Genomic DNA, 23,981 nt, shown 5'->3' on the forward strand with positions numbered 1-23,981 from the left:
TGTGTGTGCGCGCGGCTCTCTCTCTCAGGTTGCCTGTGTGCCTCTGTCTCTCTCTGGCACTGCCTGTGTGTGTGCGCGGCTCTCTCTCTGGCGCTGCCTGTGTGTGTGCGCGCGGCTCTCTCTCTGGCGCTGCCTGTGTGTGTGCGCGCGGCTCTCTCTCTCAGGTTGCCTGTGTGCCTCTGTCTCTCTCTGGCACTGCCTGTGTGTGTGCGCGGCTCTCTCTCTCGCACTGCCTGTGTGTGTGCCTCTGTCTCTCTCTGGCACTGCCTGTGTGTGCGCGCGGCTCTCTCTCGCGCTGCCTCTGTGTGAACCGAGGTTCCGCTGAGGATGACTAATGAAAAGTCAACGTGGCTCAGAGGTGCATGTGGAGTCTAGCAGAGACGAACGTGAATGACGCCTGGTGTTGTGAGTTGCTGCGTCCGAATTGGTGGGCGTGGCTCTGCGAGTTGTCGTCGTATCCAATGGTCTTAGATTTGGTGGGGGTGGCTGTCTAGCGTGCTTTCCATGGGTGGCTACTTATTGGTGGCTTAGTGAATTATATATATAGATTGGTTAGCATCACCTTATTTGGAACTACTAAGCTAGGTCTTATTTTTTTTTCTTCTTCATGAAGTTGTAGCTTTTTTTTTTTCTTCTAGTTTCATTGGACCCAATGTAAATTCTTGGCTATGTTGTCCCACACACAGAGAAAACATGGGAATTTTGTGTGCTGTGACTGCTGACCCAGTCAGATACAAAGGATTTCTGGGTCTCCACATTTGAATGAACAGTACTCATTGTAATTCATTTTCTCAAGAAGATTTAGAGTCCTTGTAGTTTTTTCCCCCCCTCTCTTTTCAAATGAGCAACAGGTATTGATGTGTTTTACTTACCATTATGAAGAAGTAATTCTTTTAGTCTTTTATAGTTTCTATTGTTCTCTGTATTCCTTTAACTTGACATTTGATTAATTGTATAATTAATTTTCTGTTAACATCATTACAAGTGAAATAGCAATACAGAGTTACTTTGCTTGATCTTTAAGGTTGTTTCAGTATATTGTATGTGAAGAACTGCATTAGGCCTTTTTTGCTATATAGCTCTCTGATATGGGTAGGAGTTGTTTTGTGTTTCTTTTTAGTTTGGATTAATTTCTTGAATTTTTTTTCCCTCTTTTTGGAACACAATGTTTATACCACTGTACTGCGTACAGAAGAAGTATATCTTTGATCAGTAGATTCAGGGACAGTTTGCATTCTCGGATTGTAAGAACTAACACTTTGTATGTGTGTACTTACATGTATACATTTGTACGCAAATACATGTTGTGTGTACATTTTTCTGTGTATGTTTTTTATTGTCAACTATTATGAGGAATGTGACCGTAAGCTTGAACTTTAATGATGTATTATCAAAAGGTTACACAATGCTGCATTGGATTTTTTGCCCTCCCTTCTGTAATGTTTATATTAATGTGTATAGACATGTCTAGCTTTGTGACACATTATTTTAATTATAGTGATTTATAATGTGTTTCCCCAAAAAAAGTGTTTATCTTGCATTTAAACAAAACTAGTTGTTTTTAGAACTGAGGTATTTAAGATAACTTTGCTTCTTAGAATTTGTTGTAATGTAGTAGATATAACACTAGATGTTTGTTACATCTGTTATGCAAGCCTCACTTATTAATCAGTATTGTAAAATAATAATAATAATAATAAATTTTATAATTATTATTAGCAATGAATGCATCATGTGGACTAGAAATGTGAATAAAAAAAACCTGTCCAACTGATTTGAAGGTGAAGGCCATTCAGGAAGTGAAAACACAGCAGCACCTATGCTTTCCCACTCCCTCCCCTCAGCCGCAGTGTACTTTACAGAGAAAACAAAATTACAGTATAAAACATGCAGCTTTTTGTGTAGGGACCTATAAATGAAATATGCAAAATTGGATCAAATCAAGTGTTATAAATATGCCTAGAATATTTGTACCTCATTGATAATGTCAACAACAAAATTGTTTTGCTATGTTTTTGTTTATCATTCATTGGCATTTTCAAATGAGCCTCCAAATAAAACTGTGCACATGAATAATTTTTTACATCTGCAGCTACATAGTTTTTAAAGGATCTTGTCCTAATCTTAGCAGCTCACACATATGAAGGATCCTCAGTTTTCTCAATCCTCTCATTTTTGACTCCGGCACGACTTATTTCTGTGATCTAATAAGCAGATGAAATGCTTGAAATCACATCACAGTGATTTTTAAGACCATTTCTTACTCTTTCAGATGAGCTGAATAATAATTAAAGGAGTCAGTGCTACCAACTGAAAATCGATTTGTGGTAGTTTGCTGTTTAAAAATATTTGCTATTTAGAAATATAGGTATGGGTATTACTTCACAGATAATGCTGTCAAACTGAGTATGCATGAGTAATGTTCATGTATAAAAGAAATCCATTCACGTTTGTGCCATCTGTAGTTAGTGAAATGCACCACAGAGTGGTGATTTTCATAGAGCTCGGAGTTTGATAAAAAAAAAAAGCGTAACGCAGGACACAACCCTGGATGGGAATGTTCCAGATCATTACTGAGAACTTGGACACACACATTAGCACTCAATCATCCATCCATCCATCCATCCATTATTCAATCATACATCAAAAATTTTGAGTCACAGATCAGAAATAGACTTCTAATTTAGTTTGTTATGTTATACACAACTTTGACACAGAGATAAGTAAGAGACACAGCTTCACTAAAAGATTAAACTTGTAAATACTTAATTTTCTTTCAGTTCGCCACAAGACTTTTTTTTTCTTCCAAAGAACACCTAGACGAAAGGTACTTAATGAGTTTTCTACAAATTAAAGGATCCAAGTCCCTTATAGATGCACTGTATGTGTTGCCTGCAACTTGTAGCAGCATTGGAGTACAGTACACCCCCAAAATTCGCGGGGGTTACGTTCCTAGAGCACCTGCGAAATACGAAAAACCGTGAATTTTGGATGTGGTTTAAAAAAAATGCCTATGTTTATAGTTTAAACCCTAAATATGTCCCCAAAACACTTTAATTTAATTTCAAACTCAACTTAATACATTACCTAAAAAAAGAATGTAAAGGTAAACCTGCATACTGTACAGTACTGTACTGATCTATCACCCGCAGTGCTAGAATGTAAAATACCAATGTTACCGCTATATGTACTGAAATTCATGTGAGAGCGTTTTCATTGCCAGAAGTCTTAGAAGGTGCAGGGCATTTCGGTGGCATCTTGGGGCATTAACCCTTAAACTGCCACATACTTGGGGGTTAATGCATCCCTGGACACTAAATACTTTTTTGCTGCACTTTAAGTAAACGTCACAATTCACAAAGAAAAAGTGAAATTTTAATAGAAAACATTTTTTTTTTTCATGCTAAGAGCATTACAATTACTGCAGGAATGATCATTTTACACACTACTAATGAACTGTAAAAACTAAAAAAAACTACTGGAACAATATGTACAAGATGCAGCTGACACAATGGATGAAATTAAGTAAATCACCGAGCCAACTGCACTTGAACTGGCAGCACACAAGCACACAGAGGTAAATGCTGGCGCTGACAGGCTAGTGCATTGGCTCAATCCCAGAGACAGTGAAGCTGCAAGGTGTCACGCTTGGGTCACAGAATTGCACAGAAACACAGGAGATTGTAGAGACAGGAACTTTATTCAAACACTTCAAACAAACGTCTCTTTCAGAAGTAAAACGAGCTCAGTATGCAGCTCAATGTTAGTTATCGATTAAAAGAATAGGCAAACATCATAGGGGAGCACAACGGGAGCGGGACCCGCAACAGGAGCAGAGGATGTCTGGGGGAGGAGAGAGAAACAAAGCAATCAGCCTTAAAGGACAGGCGCTGTTCAGGCTTTTCAGTATGTGTAGCGCGAGAAGCTTATCACGCGACAAAGCAGCCGCAAGTAAGCCCAGCAAGTAAGGGAGCAATGTGAAAGTAGTCTATCAGCGTTTTTTAAGAGGGTTGTTTTGAGTAGCTTCTGTGTCTTCTAGGCGTGCGTTCAGCCCCCCTGCTCACAAGGGGCTTGCAGTGGTCATGAGCTGGCTGCTCAACAAATGTACGGCACTGCCTGATCAGCTCTTGCGTGCTCGCAAATGGCACTGGGAAACGACTATAGCTGCTTGTGGCGGTTTAAGGGTTAAGAAGAACAAAACGGAAAACACAAGATCACTCAGCTGGAGATGCATCATAGTCAATCAGCAGCAAGGAGAAATGAATAACGCTGTAGTGGTCCGGTGCCGCTAAGATTTACACTGTCGAGAAGATGGTGATTTATTTACTTTTATGGGGGAGATTCCAGGGACGCACCCAGCCTTGCCACGACGCACACACAAACAGAGACAAAAACAAAGCAAACCGGTAATCAAACCGCAAATAAAGAATGTAATGAAAACAAATGAAATAAATGAAAACAACGATACCACTCTTACAGTTCCCCTTACAGTGATTACACATTAAATACAACAAAGCACCAACAAAACACACACAGTAAATCATGAAAAATGGCAACGGATGAAATGTAATGATGAATATAGATACAGTAATCCCTCGCTATATCGCGCTTTGCCTTTCGCGGCTTCACTCTATTGCGGATTTTATATGTAAGCATATTTAAATATGTATCACGGATTTTTTGCTGGTTCGCGGATTTCTTGCTCAGTTCCTCATCTTCCTCAGTTGGTTTGCCCAGTTGATTTCATACAAGGGACGCTATTGGCAGATGGCTGAGAAGCTACCCAACTTACTTTTCTCTCTCTCTCTCTTGCTCTGACATGCTCTGCTCCTGACTGAGGGGGTGTGAGCCAGGGGGGCTGTTTGCACACCTAGACGATACGGACGCTCGTCTAAAAATGCTTTCACGTTGCTCCCTTCTGTGCAGCTGCTTCGTGAAGCAACATGCTGCACGGTGCTTCGCATACTTAAAAGCTCCAAGGGCACGTATTGATTTTTGATTGTTTGTTTTTATCTGTCTCTCTCTCTCTTTCTCTGCTCCTGACGGAGGGGGTGTGAGCTGCTGCCTTCAACTGCTTTGTGCTGCGGTGCTTCGCATACTTAAAAGCCAAACAGCCCTATTGATTTGTTTGCTTTTCTCTCTCTCTCTCTCTGACATTCTGTGCTTCTGATGCGCACTCCTTTGAAGAGGAAGATACGTTTGCATTCTTTTAATTGTGAGACGGAACTGTCATCTCTGTCTTGTCATGGAGCACAGTTTAAACTTTTGAAAAAGAGACAAATGTTTGTTTGCAGTGTTTGAATAAAGTTCCTGTCTCTCTACAACCTCCTGCATGACAATATAAAAATAACCATATAAACATATGGTTTCTACTTCGCGGATTTTCACCTTTCGTGGGGGGTTCTGGAACGCAACCCCCGCGATCGAGGAGGGATTTCTGTAGTCCAGAGATCCGCATGTTGAATGGGAATGTAAAGATAGTCCTACTGCTAGTTCCTGAAATGGTGATGGCCATGAATCCACTTACAGTCCTCATGTACACAGGCAGACAGCAGACAATCCAGATGCCAAACACGAAATGATCCAGGACAAGATGAATAAGTACAGGTAACCCAACAGAAGGCAGGCAGAGAGACAGGAACTTGAAACACAAATTACAAAAACTTTTTTTTTTTTTTTTTCTGCTTTTGGTCACCGGCCCCCTTTTTAAAAGCCGTGCTGACATCCTTTGACCCCAACAGCCCCAGCACCCTCAGCAGAAGACCAACCAGAGCCACTGCAGGGACTGCTGGGAGTTGCAGTTTCAAATTCTATTGGCTTCTTTCAGCATCCCAAGCCGTGTTTCCTCTACAGTTGCTTCCTGTTCTCTCTACAGTACAGTATTGCCACGAAAAAAGCCTTAAAAATTGAGGAGGATATTTGCGGTTTCTGCTAACAATTATTAGATAGGTTCTAAGGAAAAATCCACGAATGACTGAGGCCGCAAACTCTGAACTGCGACTTTGTGGGGGTCTTCTGTATAAGAATGGCTAAGAAACATTTCAAGGGAAAATTAATATACAGTTCTATTCATTATTATGAGCAAACTAGCTTCTTCTTCTTCTTCTTCTTCTTCTTCTTTCGGCTGCTTCCATTAGGGGTTGCCACAGCGGATCATCTTCATCATATGAGCAAACTAGCTACATAGAGTAAATTGAAAAATGTTTGAAATTTGATATCTCTTGCCTTATACCATCAGCATTTGTCCTACACCTTTTTTGGTATCCTTGTGTGTCTCAACCTTTCATGGCTGGTACTTCCTTTCTCATTTGTGTTCCTGTAAAGCTTTCTTCTCAGACTCTGCCATTTCAAGGTGTATGGCTTTGACTTCCAGCAATGGTAGACTGGCCCCCATTACTTGCTGTGAAAACATTTGTATTCTTGTGAATAATTACTATATTTTAGAGCAACTCCTTATGCACCTTTCCTCAGTATCCTTGCATGTGTCAACCTTTCTTTCTCTCTACTTTCTGTCTCACAGACATTTGACTCAGTAATCAAAGCGAAACTGGCCAGTCGGATCAAAGTCAAACTGACACACACACACACACACACACACACACTGTGACAGACTTTAAGTATTTTATGAGAAAACCACTTTTGTGCTTTGATACCATTAGAGAGTTATGAATGTTAATTGAAAACCAGATAACTGCCTGCTCCTCATTCTTGTGTTTCAAATACTGCCCTTTAACAACTGTTTAAAACCACATTTGGATTATTTTAAGTCATCTTTGTAACATTGCTAATTAAAGCATTGTTTTTTAACCTGAAAATTAGAGTTTGGGCCTAAGTGGCTTAAGATGACTCTTGGGCAGGGTTGCATGTCTTACTGACTACATGAAAAACTTGATAATTTCAGCACTCCCGAGTAGAGCTACTGCTTCTCCCGAATCTGCTGAAGCCAGTTGTAGTGGTTTGGATATTTTGTGATGATAAACTTAGAGCAGTTATTGCTGAAAGGAGACCTAGAGGCCGACTCAGATTGGCCTGTGTGCACTTGAGTGTTTCCCAGAAATATTAGTTTGTATTGGTTGTAAATTATGTACTGACTAACTCAGATGGCTACCATAAAAGGTATTTCCATGAAAAGATTATGGAAAGTGAAGTTTGATACTAGCCAAGGTATTGATTATCACAGAATATTGCTCATAACATGGGACCTGAAAAACACTGGTGTTAACCAGTTTTGTTAACTTAAACAAAGCCGTGAAATACAAATATAAAGTATAAGCTGTGATATCTAATTCCTTCAATGTCATCCAGAAGATATTGACATCTGCTAGATATGAACAGATTATTCATCTATTTGGTATTATTGGGGCCAGATTATTCATAATAGAAATTGGTATGTGAACTGCACTAGCCCTTTATATTAACATTAATTACAAAGAGAAAGAATGGATTTGGTAGCATTCACCTAGAGAACAACTTTGGATTTGAACTGGATCAAACATCAAGTAACTGATATAACATTTTTGCATTGCTGCTTTTAGGGTGTGTGTTTTTTTTCTCTAAGGTATGGAAGATGCAAGCTGTGTTCATATCTTAGGTATTGACACAGTTTATAACGATGGAGAGAGAGTGATAATGTAAAGTACAATACTTAATGATCAACGGATGAAAGAGCTAAAAACAATTGAATCATATGATATTTGGAGGTTAATTTTAAACTAATTTATGTTAGTATTTGTTGGTATAATAGACATCTGGAGAAATCTGGGGGTAAAAAGGCAGAAATGAAAGAAAATTGATGTTGCTCGCAAATAGAGAGCGAGAGAGGGAGATGGGGAAAGGCACTCTTCTGTGGAGAACATCCAAGGCTCAAAATGTGCACTGCTGAATCTGTCTGCACCATCTGGTATCATTTCTGTCTACTGATGTTGGGTGCCCCTCAAGTTACATTTGGCACACATTTAAAAAAAACAAAAAAATAACAAAACAAATAAACTTTCAAATAAGTAGCATAATTTTCAGAATTATAAATGACTTTGAAAAGTGTATTTAACATAGTCTTGCTAAAAATTAATTTGGATGATGAAGAGTCTAGGTATATCACCAAAATTTAGTGTCTCATGCATTATCTGGGCAGAATAACACTAAAATTGCCATTTTCATTTGTTTTATATTATTTTAACAACATATTAAGTCCAAAATTAAAGGTAAAGTATCCACTCAATAGAACATGAAGTGAATAATGGTGAATGTCATTTTTTTCAACTTATTTCCTGGAAAATTTTAATTCTTTTTTAAATAGCGTAAGAGTACCAGAGTACTTTTTCACACATCTGTACAGTTGGCATGGGTTTCTGTTCTTTTTTGTGTCTGACATGACATTTGGAATTTTTAAAACATCATCTCTGACTTGGCTTTTAAGAGGCACATTTTTTTCTAATAGTTTACTCTACCTGTGGGTGTCCTCTAGAAAATTCATGTTGTGTGTTAATACTCATAATTGAGAACAGAGGGTTCTTCAGTCATCTACTGTAGACTGTTAATGCAGTCTCTTTCTGACAATAGATATATTGTCCTTGATTATGACACAAGATCCTTTTAGATCCTTTAATGTTAACCTGATGTTCTTGGAGACGGTAAGTAGACGGTATGTACCTGATAGTAAATTTGGCAGGAGGGTAGGTTCATGGCAGATTGCCAGTGAATTTTCAGTTCTCCTTTTTGGAGATAATTGTTGTATAGTTAAACACTTGATCCTCTGAGAACATGGAACCTGTATTGTTCAATTAAAGTTCCAGGAGGTCCACATCCCTACATTTTCTTTAATAGTGGAGCTCCATACAGTCATCCTGTTATAACAATTGTGCATAACTAATGATAAAATTTACACTGTTCAAAAAATTAAGGAAACCAATCGCACATCAGATCTTGATGAACGAAATATTCAAGACGAAAATCTGTTGAATAATACTGTGTAATTCGTTGAGAACAAAATGATGTACCAATGGTCAGTGGAAACCAAAATCACCAACCCATTGATGGCCGGATTCAGCATCACACAGAAAGTCAAAAATTGTAATCACAAGCTGATCCAACCTGTGTGAATTTCATCACAGTAACTCATAATGAGACTCGGTAGTATGTGTGACCCCCACGTGCCTGTATGCACTCCTGCCAACATCTGGACATGCCCCTGATGAAATGTTTTCCTAGGGGATCTCCTCCCAGACTTGGATCAGGGCATCGGCGGACTCCTGGACAGTCTGTGGTTCTACTTGGTGACGTTGGATGCACTAATACATAACATACCGGAGGTTCTCAATTGGAATCAGGTCTGGGGAGCGTGCAGGCCATCATCAACGCCTTCGTCATCCAGGAACTTCCTACACATTATGGTCACATGAGGCTGGCCATTGTCCAGCACCAGCATAAGGTCTGACAATGGCCCTGAGGATTTCGTCGGAGTACAGTTACCTAGCATGTGGAGGTCTGTGTGACCCTGCCAAACTGTTCAGGCTGGATGATGTTGCAGGCTGCATAGCTTTTACCTAGGCATCTCCAAACTCTGCCACATGTGCTCAGTGTGAACTTGCTCTCATGTGTGTGAAAAGAAGTGGTGGAGCTGCCAATTGTGGTATTCACTGCTGAATACCAGTCAAGCAGCATGGTGATGAACTGTGAGCACATCAATTATATAAAAGATCTCTAAAGCAAAGTGCTTTTTTTATATTCACAATTCTAATGTCATGAGAAATAAAACAACTGTACAGCTAAGTTGAAATACTGATAACATAGGTTTTAATTCCTCCAAACAAAAGGAGCTTATTGGAAAAAAGTAACAAAAGTAACAGTGACCTAGCTTGCTTAGTGTTTAGGCCCTTCTGAACTCTGTCCCCTTTTTGTCTTCCCTTTGTTTCTCTTATCCAATGTGGAAAATATGATTTTGGTGGTCCTGCTAGTATTTTGATTCTTGATAAGAACAGAGTCAGTGCAACTCTCAAACGTTTGTGTGAGTAATGATTGGTGAGTGATTAACTGTATTTGTTTTTGATGCTAGTCATTGTTGAAAGTGCTGACTCACATGGATATACAGGCCCAAACCTAGTCAAAATGTTTATTGTCGGTTTGGCAGTACCAGGAAAATAGGGTGGGTCACAAACCCCAGCCTATTCTCTTAATGCCACATCAACTTGTAAATCAGTCTGCTTCCCAGACTGAAGGTCTTCTTGGTATCCTCAATTCCCACAATATCTTTGGAAATACTAATAATCATGGTCCCTGTATTAATCTTTCAACAACATCCAGGCCATTTTTAATCAACCTGTGTCTGAAATTGGCATGAGAGACGAAACTGCCTCTTACTTTTAATTGTTTTTGGACTGTTGGGTAGTGTACACATTCTCCCTGAAGGTCAACCCTGAAAACATCTTTTCTTTTGAAAGAACGGATAGTTGTTAAGAAATCATATACGGAATTGTTCTTTCCCTGTATGCTTAGATTGAGTTGTCTACTGAAAGTGCAGTAATATTCATTCAACTTATATTCTGCCAAAAAAGTATATATTTAGTGTATACAGTAATCCCTCCTCCATCGCGGGGGTTGCGTTCCAGAGCCACCCGCGAAATAGGAAAATCCGCGAAGTAGAAACCATATGTTTATATGGTTATTTTTAGAATGTCATGCTTGGGTCACAGATTTGCGCAGAAACACAGGAGGTTGTAGAGAGACAGGAACGTTATTCAAACACTGCAAACAAACATTTGTCTCTTTTTCAAAAGTTTAAACTGTGCTCCATGACAAGACAGAGATGACAGTTCTGTCTCACAATTAAAAGAATGCAAACATATCTTCCTTTTCAAAGGAGTGCGCGTCAGGAGACAGAGAACAAAGCAAGCAGTCAAAAAAAAATCAATAGGGCTTTTTGGCTTTTAAGTATGCGAAGCACCGCAGGTACAAAGCTGTTGAAGGTGGCAGCTCACACCCCCTCTGTCAGGAGCAGGAAGAGAGAGAGAGAGCCACAGAAACACAAAGTCAAAAATCAATACGTGCCCTTTGAGCTTTTAAGTATGCGAGCATCGTGCAGCATGTCCTTCAGGAAGCAGCTGCACACAGCCCCCCTGCTCACACCCCCTACGTCAGCGCAAGAGAGAGAGAGAGAAAGAGAGAGAAAGTAAGTTGGGTAGCTTCTCAGCCATCTGCCAATAGCGCCCCTTGTATGAAATCAACTGGGCAAACCAACTGAGGAAGCATGTGCCAGAAATTAAAAGACCCATTGTCCGCAGAAACCCGCGAAGCAGCGAAAAATCCGCGATATATATTTAAATATGCTTACATATAAAATCCGCGATGGAGTGAAGCCGCGAAAGGCGAAGCGCGATATAGCGAGGGATCACTGTATACTTTTACATGGTATATTTTGGTCACCTGATGGCTCTTTAGGTGTACCAAGCATGCATTTTTTTTCCTTTTGAATGGTCAAAAAATACCCCAATACTCTGTGTTTGCTCATTATGTTAATGTGCAACAGGGAGTTGTTTGTGTTTCCATTTGCTTTTGCATCTTCAACATTAAGGAATTTACTCAGAATATTATGTGGTGATGAGATAATGATGCCCTGAGAAAGATAAGTTCCTTTACTGTGCGTTCAGCATTCTATTCTGCCAAACCAGAGCACAGGAAAGGACAGTTAAAATGATAAAAGATAAGGCTGAAGTGGTCCTCTTTCATCCATGATTCAGCCTCATGTTTTCTTTCTTATGGCCAGAGAGCCACCAGTGATAACTGAGACCACTGACTTCAGTTGTGTGCTTCTTTTTCTCATCATCTGTTTTAGGGCAATGTATGTGTCCTCACCTCTTGTGTGTGTTTCAAGGGCTGTCATATGTAACAGATCTTCATAAGTCTTTTACTGTTTGTTTGGGTCTGGACTTGGATTGGAGTTTGCTAATAGGTGAACACAACTCTGTTGGAATGATGTGCTACAATGCATTAGTATGCGCAAGATTTTTTTTTGGATAGTTTTTCATTGCCCTCTAAAGTTAGGCCATTCAAACTATGCTGTAATGATGTATTAATCATTTGCACATGTTTTGATGTACCTGATGCTCAGTGTAATTAGCTGTATTGTCTGTTTTTCTGTCTGTGTAACTGCATTTACCATATGCTATTTTTGTTGAGTGAAATTGCAGAATTCTTCATTTTATTTAGTTTGTCATAATGACAATCAAATTTCAGTATTTTCACTTATGTTAAGATACAGATCTTATACACACAGAAACAATTAAAATTATCCAAGTGTATTTATTAAAAAGCCATAACCATGTCATTTTTCATCCATGCAAAAGACTTGCATTCCATTCAGGACCATTTCCTTCCTTGTGCCCACTGCTGCCAGAATAGCCTTGATCTCCTGCAAATCTGAATTGGATTGACCCTGAATGTTTGATAATGTTATGTCATTTATTTCAGCACAGATTTCCCTCTCCAGTGACCCACTCCCTATGTTTTTAAGCATTTCAGTTTAATTCTAGGCAGAATAGCCAGACAAGAATGCACTTCTGCCTTCAACTAGATGATAACTGTAATAGCAGAATATGATTAATCTTAGTTTATTTTGTTATGCAGTTACTATTGAGAATTAATCTATTTATTTTGTTATGCAGTAACTATTGAGAATTTCAGACTTTTTTAGTGTTACATTGTATGTGATCTAATGAACATTATTCATAAGCTTCACTTAGGCCATTTTTGAATATGTACGTTGCTTTACCTCTGATAGCCTTTAAATAATTACTTAACCTAATTATCATTGATGATCACTCAAATGGAGGATCCATAGAAGTTTCTGTTAATGAATTTAAATAGTTGAATAAGTTGTTTTTTGAACCTGTTTCTATTACATTATTTCCACTGCTATATACAGTATATATATATAGAGAGAATAGTGTAACGATAAGGGACAAAACATTGACTACAGCAATATATTCTTACCACCAAACATTATATGTACTTGATAATACTACAAGTGTGAAATGATTGCTCATTTTTTGCATACATGTACTGCCTGATATTGATTATAGTAACTCTGACATGCAAGTTTTAAAGGCTGAAAATAGGAAAATTATTAGGTAAAATGAATTACCTTTTTAGGCAGACAACAAAAAACAACTAAGTATATTTTGGACAAAGACAAATTACCAGAAGTGTCCAAATGTGTTTTTATTTATGTATTTAATTGGGGAAACACAGAGATCATAATGTGGTTATGCATTGTCAATGGGTGATTTATAGACTTGAGAATTAAAAAAAATAGAGAAAACCTTATATATAAACCTTGCCTGTCCCGTTTATGCAGACCCAATTACATTCAGAGATTGGTATCCAGTGGTTAAAAACATTGAATGTGAATAGAATGGTACTTAATAATGTACCATAGATGTGAAAATGCATATTTTAGTAACCTTCAGCACACCTCATCTATCTCTGCTTTATAATCCTGTTTTTTTGTGTCTAACATATTTGATGGTGTAAATTTTTTTTTTTTCTACTCTTTATTAATTTAGCTGAAGGTGTATGGAGCCGGAGTCTACCTTGTCTCTGGAAATGTTTCCAGTCCGTCACTAGGCACACACCCACTTTTATTAATACTCTGAATTATAATACACTTAATAATCTGAAGTTGTTAGTTAATCTAAAATGAATCTGGATATGGGTGCATAACTGAAGCACTTGGGGGTGGGGGAACCTGTGCATATGTATAAAACAAAAAATAAGCTTTCATACAGTGATAAAATTTGAATACCTGTCCCTGGATTTAAAGGACATCAGTGCTATTTTCAATACTACAATTGAACTCCTTCCTATGAATAATAAAGGGTCTTCTTTTAAATCACAATAATTAGTTTTTATGTATATAATAATATTTAAGTATGTTTTTCTAATTCTAATTTTCTAATCCCTTCGCCTTTGGGTGGGGGGACGGGTCCTAACTGTTTGTGCGTATGCACCGAACAGCAGTTCGGAGTACCCACCCTTTTTGGAGTCCCTGGAGGGGGTGCTAGAGGGCATACCTTCTGGGGACTCCCTCGTTCTGCTGGGAGACTTCAATGCTCACGTGGGCAATGACAGTGAGACCTGGAAGGGCGTGATTGGGAGGAATGGCCCCCCCGATCTGAACCCGAGCGGTGTTTTGTTATTGGACTTCTGTGCTCGTCACGGATTGTCCATAACGAACACCATGTTCAAGCATAGGGGTGTTCATATGTGCACTTGGCACCAGGACAACCTAGGCCTCAGTTCGATGATCGACTTTGTGGTCGTGTCGTCGGACTTGCGGCCACATGTCTTGGACACTCGGGTGAAGAGAGGGGCGGAGCTGTCAACTGATCACCACCTGGTGGTGAGTTGGCTTCGATGGTGGGGGAGGATGCCGGTCAGGCCTGGTAGGCCCAAACGTGTTGTGAGGGTCTGCTGGGAACGTCTGGCAGAGCCCCCTGTCAGAAGTAGCTTCAACTCCCACCTCTGGCAGAACTTTGACCACATCCCGAGGGAGGTGGGGGACATTGAGTCCGAATGGGCCATGTTCCGTGCCTCTATTGTTGAGGCAGCTGACCGGAGCTGTGGCCGTAAGGTGGTCGGTGCCTGTCGTGGCGGCAATCCCCGAACCCGTTGGTGGACACTGGCGGTGAAGGATGCCGTCAAGCTGAAGAAGGAGTCCTACAGGACCCTTTTGTCCTGTGGGACCCTGGAGGCAGCTGATAGGTACCGGCAGGCCAAGCGGAATGCGGCTTTGGTGGTTGCTGAGGCAAAAACTCGGGCGTGGGAGGAGTTTGGGGAGGCCATGGAGAACGACTTTCGGATGGCTTCGAGGAGATTCTGGTCCACTGTCCGGCGTCTCAGGAGGGGGAAGCAGTGCAGTGTCAACACTGTATATGGTGGAGATGGTGCGCTGCTGACCTCGACTCAGGACGTTGTGGGTCGGTGGGGGGAGTACTTCGAAGACCTCCTCAATCCCATTAACATGCCTTCCAATGAGGAAGCAGAGCCTGGGGACTCAGAGGTGGGCTCCCCCATCTCTGGGACTGAGGGCAGGGCCCCGGGGGTGGATTAGATACGCCCGGAGTTCCTCAAGGCTCTGGATGTTGTAGGACTGTCTTGGTTGACACGCCTCTGCAACATCGCATGGACATCAGGGACAGTGCCTCTGGATTGGCAGACCGGGGTGGTGGTCCCCCTCTTTAAGAAGGGGGATCGGAGGGTGTGTTCCAACTACAGAGGGATCACACTCCTCAGCCTCCCTGGAAAAGTCTATTCAGGGGTCCTGGAGAGGAGGGTCCGTCGGATAGTCTGGTCTTGTTCACGAGTGAGGGAAGAATGGAGCGTGAGATCGACAGGCGGATCGGTGCGGCATCCGCAGTAATGCGGGCGCTGCATCGGTCTGTCGTGGTGAAAAAGGAGCTGAGCCTCAAGGCGAAGCTCTCAATTTACCAGTCGATCTATGTTCCTACCCTCACCTATGGTCATGAGCTATGGGTAGTGACCGAAAGAACGAGATCGCGAATACAAGCGGCTGAAATGAGTTTCCTCCGCAGGGTGTCTGGGCTCTCCCTTAAAGATAGGGTGAGAAGCTCAGTCATCCGGGAGGGGCTCAGAGTAGAGCCGCTGCTCCTCCGCATCGAGAGGAGTCAGATGAGGTGGCTCGGGCATCTGATCAGGATGCCTCCTGGACGCCTCCCTGGTGAGGTGTTCCGGGCACGTCTAACCGGGAGGAGGCCCCGGGGAAGACCCAGGACACGTTGGAGGGACTGTGTCTCTCGACTGGCCTGGGAACGCCTTGGGATTCTCCCGGAAGAGCTAGAAGAAGTGGCCGGGGAGAGGGAAGTCTGGGCATCTCTGCTCAAGCTGCTGCCCCCGCGACCCGACCTCGGATAAGCGGGAGACAATAGATGGATGGATGGATTTTCTAATTACCGTATATACTCGTATTTAAGTTCTCCTGCAGATAAGTCGGGGCTTGATTTTACTGTATAATTTCCGGTATTGTATAATGTTGGTCAAATAAGTTGAATGCGGAAAACTCACGCTATGGGTCAAAGAGATTATAATATGCGAACGCACACCTGAGGGAGTAACCACAGAGCACACTCGCTTTTTTTTCTATGTATTGTGCCTACGTGACCACACGGTAATACCCAAACTATTCTGAAGCAAAGTTTGCACTGTTTTGTGTTTTTTTGTATCTTACACCCTTCATTCACCTTTATTGTAAGAGCATCCCTTTCTACGATAGAGCGTTCGATCAGAAGAAAATATGAAGCCGGTTTAAAATTTAAAGTCTTTGAAGTAGCGAAAGAAATTTGATATGTTTGAGAAACTGGTGCGAGATTGGAGGAAGCAAGAAGATTAAAAAATAATAATAATTAAGTGTCGCATTTTTGAAGAGGTGTATAAGTTGGGGTCTGATTTTATGATCGATTTTTCGGGTTTCAGGACCCGACTTGTACGCGAATATATATGATTGTTAAGTAAACAGTACAGATATCTATAAACTTTGATTAAAATGTGATTGAAGTCACAATGGAAAGTGACAATGGGCAATGAATGCAATAAAAATACAAACTCTTGCTGAAAGATTTCCTGAGAAAAATAAACCAGTTCGACAAGGCCAGCTTGCTACACTCCCCTTTCAGGGCATCGTACAATGGCCTTAAACACCATGAAATCCATAAAATATGATCATCTTGTGCTGTGTTACTAACCAGTGGTACCAAAAATTCCCAATCACTCCTTCCACATCTGGAGCAAAACAGAGGTAAAAACAGGGACAAAGAATCAGCAACAGCTTATAATCGGCATGATTTTATTTAAGTAAAATAATAAACATTGCAATATGAACAGCCTAATCAGCAGCTTTAGTAAGTGTAAATTACACCAAATGAAAGTATTTAACATTTTAATGTAATGTACATTATACACATTTTACAAAAACAAAGATTGTCTGGAGAGACATTTTCTGCTGTGGGGTTGGGGTTTAGATCATCTGTCTGTCTCCAGGCTGGTAGTGTTTGAAGTGCTGACATTTTAAAAATGAATACTGTTAAATTTTAGATAACAATACTAACCAACAAATTTTAGATAACAATACTAACCAACAGAGTAATAGTGGCCGTCAACCCCTGAAACGTTGCATAGCAGCCCCCACAATCCCCAATCTTATTTAAAGGCTTATTTAAAAATGAGCGGGTCTAAAAATCAATGGAAGAAACAGCTTGAGGGAATAAGTGAAAAGATCACAGATGTAGTGGGTTCTGGTAAAGTTGTTAAAGTTTAGTGTAGTGTCAAACGTTTGATTAGTCTTCTTTATAGTCTTCTCTTACTATGACTACTTGTGAGACTCTAGTAAGTTTGCAACTGAGACCCATGTTTTACATATGTTATACTTGCACTTTCTGCTCATTATATTTTCTGCCCCTTCTGTATTTACTGTACTAGTTATGTCTCAGTTTTGCTATAGGTTAGATATATTCTGTGTAAATTAGTTAATTTACTTTTTTTTTAGGCTTCTCCCAGTGCCTATTGCACCTGTCTGTTCAAATTAGGTTCAATTGTGGTACTATACATTATGATGTTGCATTTTGTGCTTATCTGTTTTAAAGATACAGTACTATCAAATAAGGTACTTGAAATTGCTTAGGTTTCATGCTGTTATTTTGGCTTAAAAAAGTTGTCTGGCCAATATTAAGTGTAAAGAAAGGACATAGTTAGCCTGTCTGTTTTTATTTACTTTGTACACATTCCAAAAAGAGGGCGGCACGGTGGCGCAGTGGTAGCGCTGCTGCCTCGCAGTTAGGAGACCCGGGTTCGCTTCCCGGGTCCACCCTGCGTGGAGTTTGCATGTTCTCCCCGTGTCTGCGTGGGTTTCCTCCGGGCGCTCCGGTTTCCTCCCACAATCCAAAGACATACTGGTTAGGTGGATTGGCGATTCTAAATTGGCCCTAGTGTGTGCTTGGTGTGTGGGTGTGTTTGTGTGTGTCCTGCGGTGGGTTGGCACCCTGCCCGGGATTGTTTCCTGCTTTGTGCCCTGTGTTGGCTGGGATTGGCTCCAGCAGACCCCCGTGACCCTGTATTCGGATTCAGCGGGTTAGAAAATGGATGGATGGACATTCCAAAAAGACAGGTTTTGGTAGTAGTATGCATGTATAATGATTAGTTCATACAAGATTTTCACTGTACTCTTTATACATGAAAATAGTGACCCTATAAAAATAAAATAACAAAGCCTTACAGAAAAAAATTGGTTCATAAATGGATCTAATCAGAGTACGAATACACAAGTTTTGACCATCTGCTATCCACTGCCTGATAGACTGTTATCCCGATACTTGAATCACAATATGGTAATGTTGCAGTGTTTTTGCATATTTTAAAATATAAAATAAAGTAGTTTATTTGCAATGTATTCCCTCTTTTGCACTGAAATTAAATTTGAAATCATATCATTATAGAAAAAAGTGCTATTTATTTAACCCTAATAATAGTTTAATGGCTCGATTCATCTCAGTTAGATCTTCTAATAGTTATTGAAGGAATATCTCATCAGCCACCCACAGTAAGAGTAGAAGTACTCGGTTATGCTACATAACTCACATATCAATACATTGTTTATCTCTTGCAGACTCCTTGTGAAATTAGCCTTTATTTTTGTAGTACTTTACCAAAAATTGATTGATGTTTGAATATATGCAAACGTGTTTCTCCAAATTTTCTGTTTGATTTTAGTAGTTTGTAAATTCTACGTACAGTACAAACCAGCCTTCAAATTGATATTTTGTGTCACAATACTTGATTTTACTATGACAGTGCTAGCAAATTGCACTGCTCATATGAACCCTTTTCTTCACTGTAACAACATGAAAACGAAAATGAATCTAAACGCCCAGCTTACTTGTAGACAGAGCATTTAGTCTAATGAAGGTGAGGAGAAAATGAATACTGAAAAATATTTCTGTATTTTTCTGTGTAGCACTGTTTCATCAATAAAATGATTTTTGTTTATTCATCTATTTGCAGTGCAAAACATTTTTCTTTTTAAATATGTTTGTAATTTAAATACTGCTAATTTGAATCCTTGTTACATTCCAAAAATGGAGCACCACGGATATTAGATCTGTTGTGCAAACTCCTACACCTTGAGTTAAGAATGGGTAGGGGGTAACGCCAGATACTTTTTTTTGGTGTGTCTGATATTGTGACAAAACATAATGTAACCTGGTGTATTTATTTTACCACATTTGTTCTAGTCACTGCACTGGTCTACCGCACATTACATGTGTGGTAGATTTCTGTATTGACTTTTTAAAAATCAGACTTGAATTAGATTTATTAGAGAAAAGCTTGTTGCTTTTTTGGAAACTTGTAAACAGATTAAATTGTCTTGTGGAAATTTTTATGTTTGAAGTTTTCTAGCTGTTAATAAAACTATTGTTCCTCACTTGTTTCCTTATACATGTTTTGTTTCCTTATACATGTTTTTTTCCCCCCGAAGAGTAACCACTGTTAAAATGTACTCACAATAAACACTATACATCACTGCCCTGTCAAATTAAAACATGTTTCTCATTTGGGATGAGTTACAAGTTTACTATTTCTTATCAGGTGAAGTTGCAGGTAAGTAAAGATGTCTGAAATCATTTGGTACTATATAAGTTAATTTGTACATTCAGTCAAACTACAGATGTACCATTATTTGGATTGTTAAATTAATTTGTGTATTTTGATTGTGTGAATGTTAGTTGGTACATGGTTTCCATGTTACACTTGCTGGTTTCAAATATATCTCTTTTTTAAAATTGTTAATGTCTGTTTATTTACAGGAGCCCTTTAAGTGCTGCTAATAAAAGGATCATGATGAGGAGGTCATAGGGATTTGCCATAGTATGGCTGCTTCTCGATCCACACGTGTCACAAGATCATCAGTGGGGATTAATGGTTTGGATGAAAACTTTTGTGGACGAACTTTAAGAAACCGCAGTATTGCCCACACAGAAGACTCCTTGCCCATTCTGCCGCAGAGAGCTAGATCACCTAAGAAGAAGCAGGATTGCTTACAAGTGCAAACCAAAGGAGTAAATTTGGGGAAGGTATCAGACGTGAAGCAGCAACAAAGTACCCGGGATTCATGGGTGAGCCCCAGAAAGAGAGGGATTTCTGGTTCTGAGCGGGACTTTACTGATAAGCAGTCATCAGAGAACTGTGAAACAAAGCTATTGGAGGCAGTATCACCAATTTCTCAAAAGATTAAGCGTGGCTTACGACCAGGGGAATTAAATAGTTCAGAGGAAGATTCTCCAACGCTAGATAAATCGGCGTTTGATTCAAAGGACACAGTAATTGAAAACAATGAGGACGTTCCTAGCCCAAAAAGAGCTAGACTCTGTCTTATACTGGATGATTGTGACAATGGGGAAGTCAAAAAGAAAGAGAGCTCTTCAAGTGAATTTGATCAGTCTGTGTTATCTAATGAGTCGCATGTGATGACCAACGGACTTGATGATCAAATTTCAGATGAGATAATTAACTGTAATGACTCTGTAAAGTCTAACAAAGTGGGTACCTGTGTGTCGTCTGTCCAAACTGACACCAGTTTTGTCACTGCAAGTGACAAGTCCTTGTCGGTATTGAATGGCAACAAAGTTGATCCCACGTTAGACCCCGATGTGCCTTGTAAAAACTTGCATTCAGAACTACCAGAAACTGATGCTGAAAGAATGACAGCAGACAGCAACAGTCCATCAGAGTTAAATGATAACTTGCAACAGCCATCTGTGGTCTCCTTATCCGAGAACCTGTTACCATTCAGGGAGCCAGAGGAAGAGGTGGATGTAGTGGGTGACAACAGTTGCACATCTAAAGAGTGTGTTGAAAATGCCAATGGTGTTTTGTGTGCTGTTCAGGACAATAAAGATATCTCAGGAGAAACTGTATCACCTCTAGGGCTAGACTCTTGTCTAGCTGAAGTGACTTCTTTCATGGAACCTCAAGAACACAGATACACACTGAGAACTTCACCAAGAAAGGTGCCTTCCAACAAAGGAAGCCCTCATAAACTCAGTTCTCCTACTAGAGACAATGTGCCAGATAAGGAAGAAAAAGACAGTCTGCATGGCAGGAACATGCAGGATGAGCTTGGCCCTGTAAATGAAACTTATGGGCAAACATATCAGGGTGGTGATCGAGTAACATCAACTGACACTATTAACAATTTTTCTGAGGCAGAAGTGCTAACAGAGTCAGGGTTATCAAACAGTAAACCTTTGTCATCTGCCAGTGAGCTTTTGAACAGCAATCCAACTGAAGATGATGATGATGATGATGATGAAGAGGAGGAGGAGGAGGAGCCTGATGTCTATTATTTTGAATCTGATCATTTGGCTTTGAAACACAACAAAGAGTATGTGAATAATGTGTAAAAGTGGGTTTGTATGCCTGCTGTATCATTTAATAGGAAGATAACTGATGTGGTTTCTGCTCTGGTGATGTGAAATTTATTTCAGACACCCTTTTACCATTTATTTTATTTATGAACTTGCCAGAGCATTTAGTTTGTGAGAGCTCCATTTTAAATGTACCAAACTTATTGTTTGTCTATATCTAATTTAAATCTATTTAAAATAACAATTGTTTAAAAGTATACACTATATAGAAAAGGGAAAATGTAACTATTGTGTGTCACAGTGGAGCAGTGCTTTGTGTTGCTTCCTTACAGCTTTAAGAACTTGAATTTGATTCCTTGTCAGGTCACTTTTATTGTGCAGTTTGTACATTACCTCCCATGTTTTTCGGAGGTTTCCTTTTACAACTCAAAATTGTGCTTATTAGTTTTTTTAAATTCTAAACGGGCTCAGTTTGAACACATAATAGTAGTATGTGTGAGTGTGCTGTGTGATGGATGTTATGTAGTATCCACATGCTCTCAGACTGTTCAGAGTTCTGACTTGTGACTTTTCACCTTCTCACTCTAATGCATTCATATAGTTTTCAGTTCAGAATGTTCAGAGAAATGTGAGGTCGCTGTTGATTTGTTACTTGGTCTGCAAAAAAAAAACAAAAAAAAAAACACACACATAAGTAAAGATATATTCTTGAGGAAATAAGTAGCAAAATAAATGTACTAAAAATGGATTACTTTGCTCCAAATGCCATTCGATCAAAAATGTAATTTCTGTTAGAATTAAGGTGAAAGGTCAGTGTTGCATCATTTGGGCAGCTTTGTTGTCACTGATTTGTCCAAGTTGTAGCTTCAACTTTATAGTGTATTCATGTGGAATTTCTGACTTGAAAACTCATATTTACTATTTGTCTGAGAGCATGTGAATGCAACATTATATCTGATATTGCCAGAAGAGAATGGAGTTATAGGTTGAATATTGTTGACTTCCTAGATGTGCTCTGTTACTGACAATGAATAGTGGTTAAATTTTGTAGGCTTTCTGGTAGATGTGTCATGTGACACCATTTGGGTAGAAGCATCTCTTCAGTGTATTATTGCAGGCTTTCACTTACAGTGGCACCCGACATCAGCTGTTCTGCCTATATGTTGTTTGAGAATGTCATTCAGATTTTACCACTGAGTCTGTGAACACAGTGTGAAATTACAGTAGAGTCCTTTGCGGGTTTCATTTTCAAGAATTAAATGTCTGCAATAATAAAACTAAACCCAAACTGTGACTAGAAAAATGAATGTTAATTAATGGTGCAACATTGACCCACTAATTTAAGAACCATGACCCAAACATGCTTACCTTCATTATTAGGAATAAGTATGAGTGATGAGTGATGGAGTTTTAGAATAGACATTTTACATTAATTGAAAACAATAGTGTGAAATTGGCAAAAGGAGCATATTTAAAGGAGTCATTGTGTAGTTAGCTCCTTTGCAAGCAGACAAGTGTTATGAAAATACAGTTCCATGCCACCTCTGTATTAGGATGGAGATAGAGATGGCTTATCTAGTTCTCTGACACTTGGGCTTCAATAACATAGAAATTACCATTTGTAGTAATACCTATATTTCATCTTAATGTACCATGCAATCTCTACATGAGTTCTTCATGTTCTGTATATTGTACACATAACACCATAAATAGTAACTTTGTATTTGAAAAGTATATACAGTAATAATTTGCATAATTAATAGACCTTGCATACTGTTAACGTTTTTAATAGTTTGTTAAATAATCCTTGCTTGAGCATAAGAAACATCCAAATAAACATTCTTTTATTACCAGTTGTTTCACTATACTCATAACTTGCCGACACAAACCCATTTGCCGTCATGTCTGCTTTATCTGTACTCTTGGATCAGGTAAGCAATTTGATCAGAATTATCAAGTACAGTTCTTTCCCAAACCTTTGTTGTTCCTACATGTTTTAGCTCTGTTCCATACCTAACCTACATTTTTTAAAGTGTCTCTGATCTCTTATATCATCTCTTTGCCTTTTCTGTTTCACTTAATATTTTTTCTCCCTCTACATGCCCAAACCCATCACCCCCAACTACAATAAACTACTAGACTTGCACATGATTTTTTTCAATACATTGAAATGTTACAGTTGTCAAGCCACATTTCATTGGTGTATATATTTTGCAGTGACCCTAAACTATGAGTTTTCTGCAACACATGGTACTTCTTAATAATAACATTCAAACAGGATTATCTGTTGTTTGATTTTCTCTTTCAGCTGATTTGCTTTTATACAATCCAAGTTTTTGTTTTGAAAATTATGCTGAGAGCACAAAACAGTTGATTGGATTTTAAAATGTGCAGCTGCAATGTTAGATAGAAGACAGGAAAACAATTTACTTTTTTTGTTATATTTATTTTTACACAACTTAATCTGGGACTTTAAAATTTTGCACTGCACCTGAATTTGCAAAAATAACAAGCTTTAATATTTATCCATTAGCCACATTTTTTGCGAGTAACTAA

General features: G+C 39.3%; 1 protein-coding gene across 4 annotated transcripts in view; it reads left to right on the forward strand.

The window, feature by feature from the left end:
• zzz3 (zinc finger, ZZ-type containing 3) overlaps positions 1 to 23,981 on the forward strand; it is a 225,967-nt gene that overhangs the window by 118,390 nt on the left and 83,596 nt on the right. For all 4 annotated transcript variants that reach the window (XM_051933111.1, XM_051933113.1, XM_051933112.1 and 1 more), the window contains one exon: positions 19,866 to 21,442. In XM_051933111.1, coding sequence (XP_051789071.1) covers positions 19,929 to 21,442 — 1,514 coding nt within the window. In that variant the 5' untranslated portion in view covers positions 19,866 to 19,928. The remainder of the gene's footprint in view (positions 1 to 19,865; positions 21,443 to 23,981) is intronic.

The sequence above is a fragment of the Erpetoichthys calabaricus genome, chromosome 10 (genome assembly GCF_900747795.2).
Source record: "Erpetoichthys calabaricus chromosome 10, fErpCal1.3, whole genome shotgun sequence".
In the NCBI taxonomy this organism is placed as follows: Eukaryota; Metazoa; Chordata; class Cladistia; order Polypteriformes; family Polypteridae; genus Erpetoichthys; species Erpetoichthys calabaricus.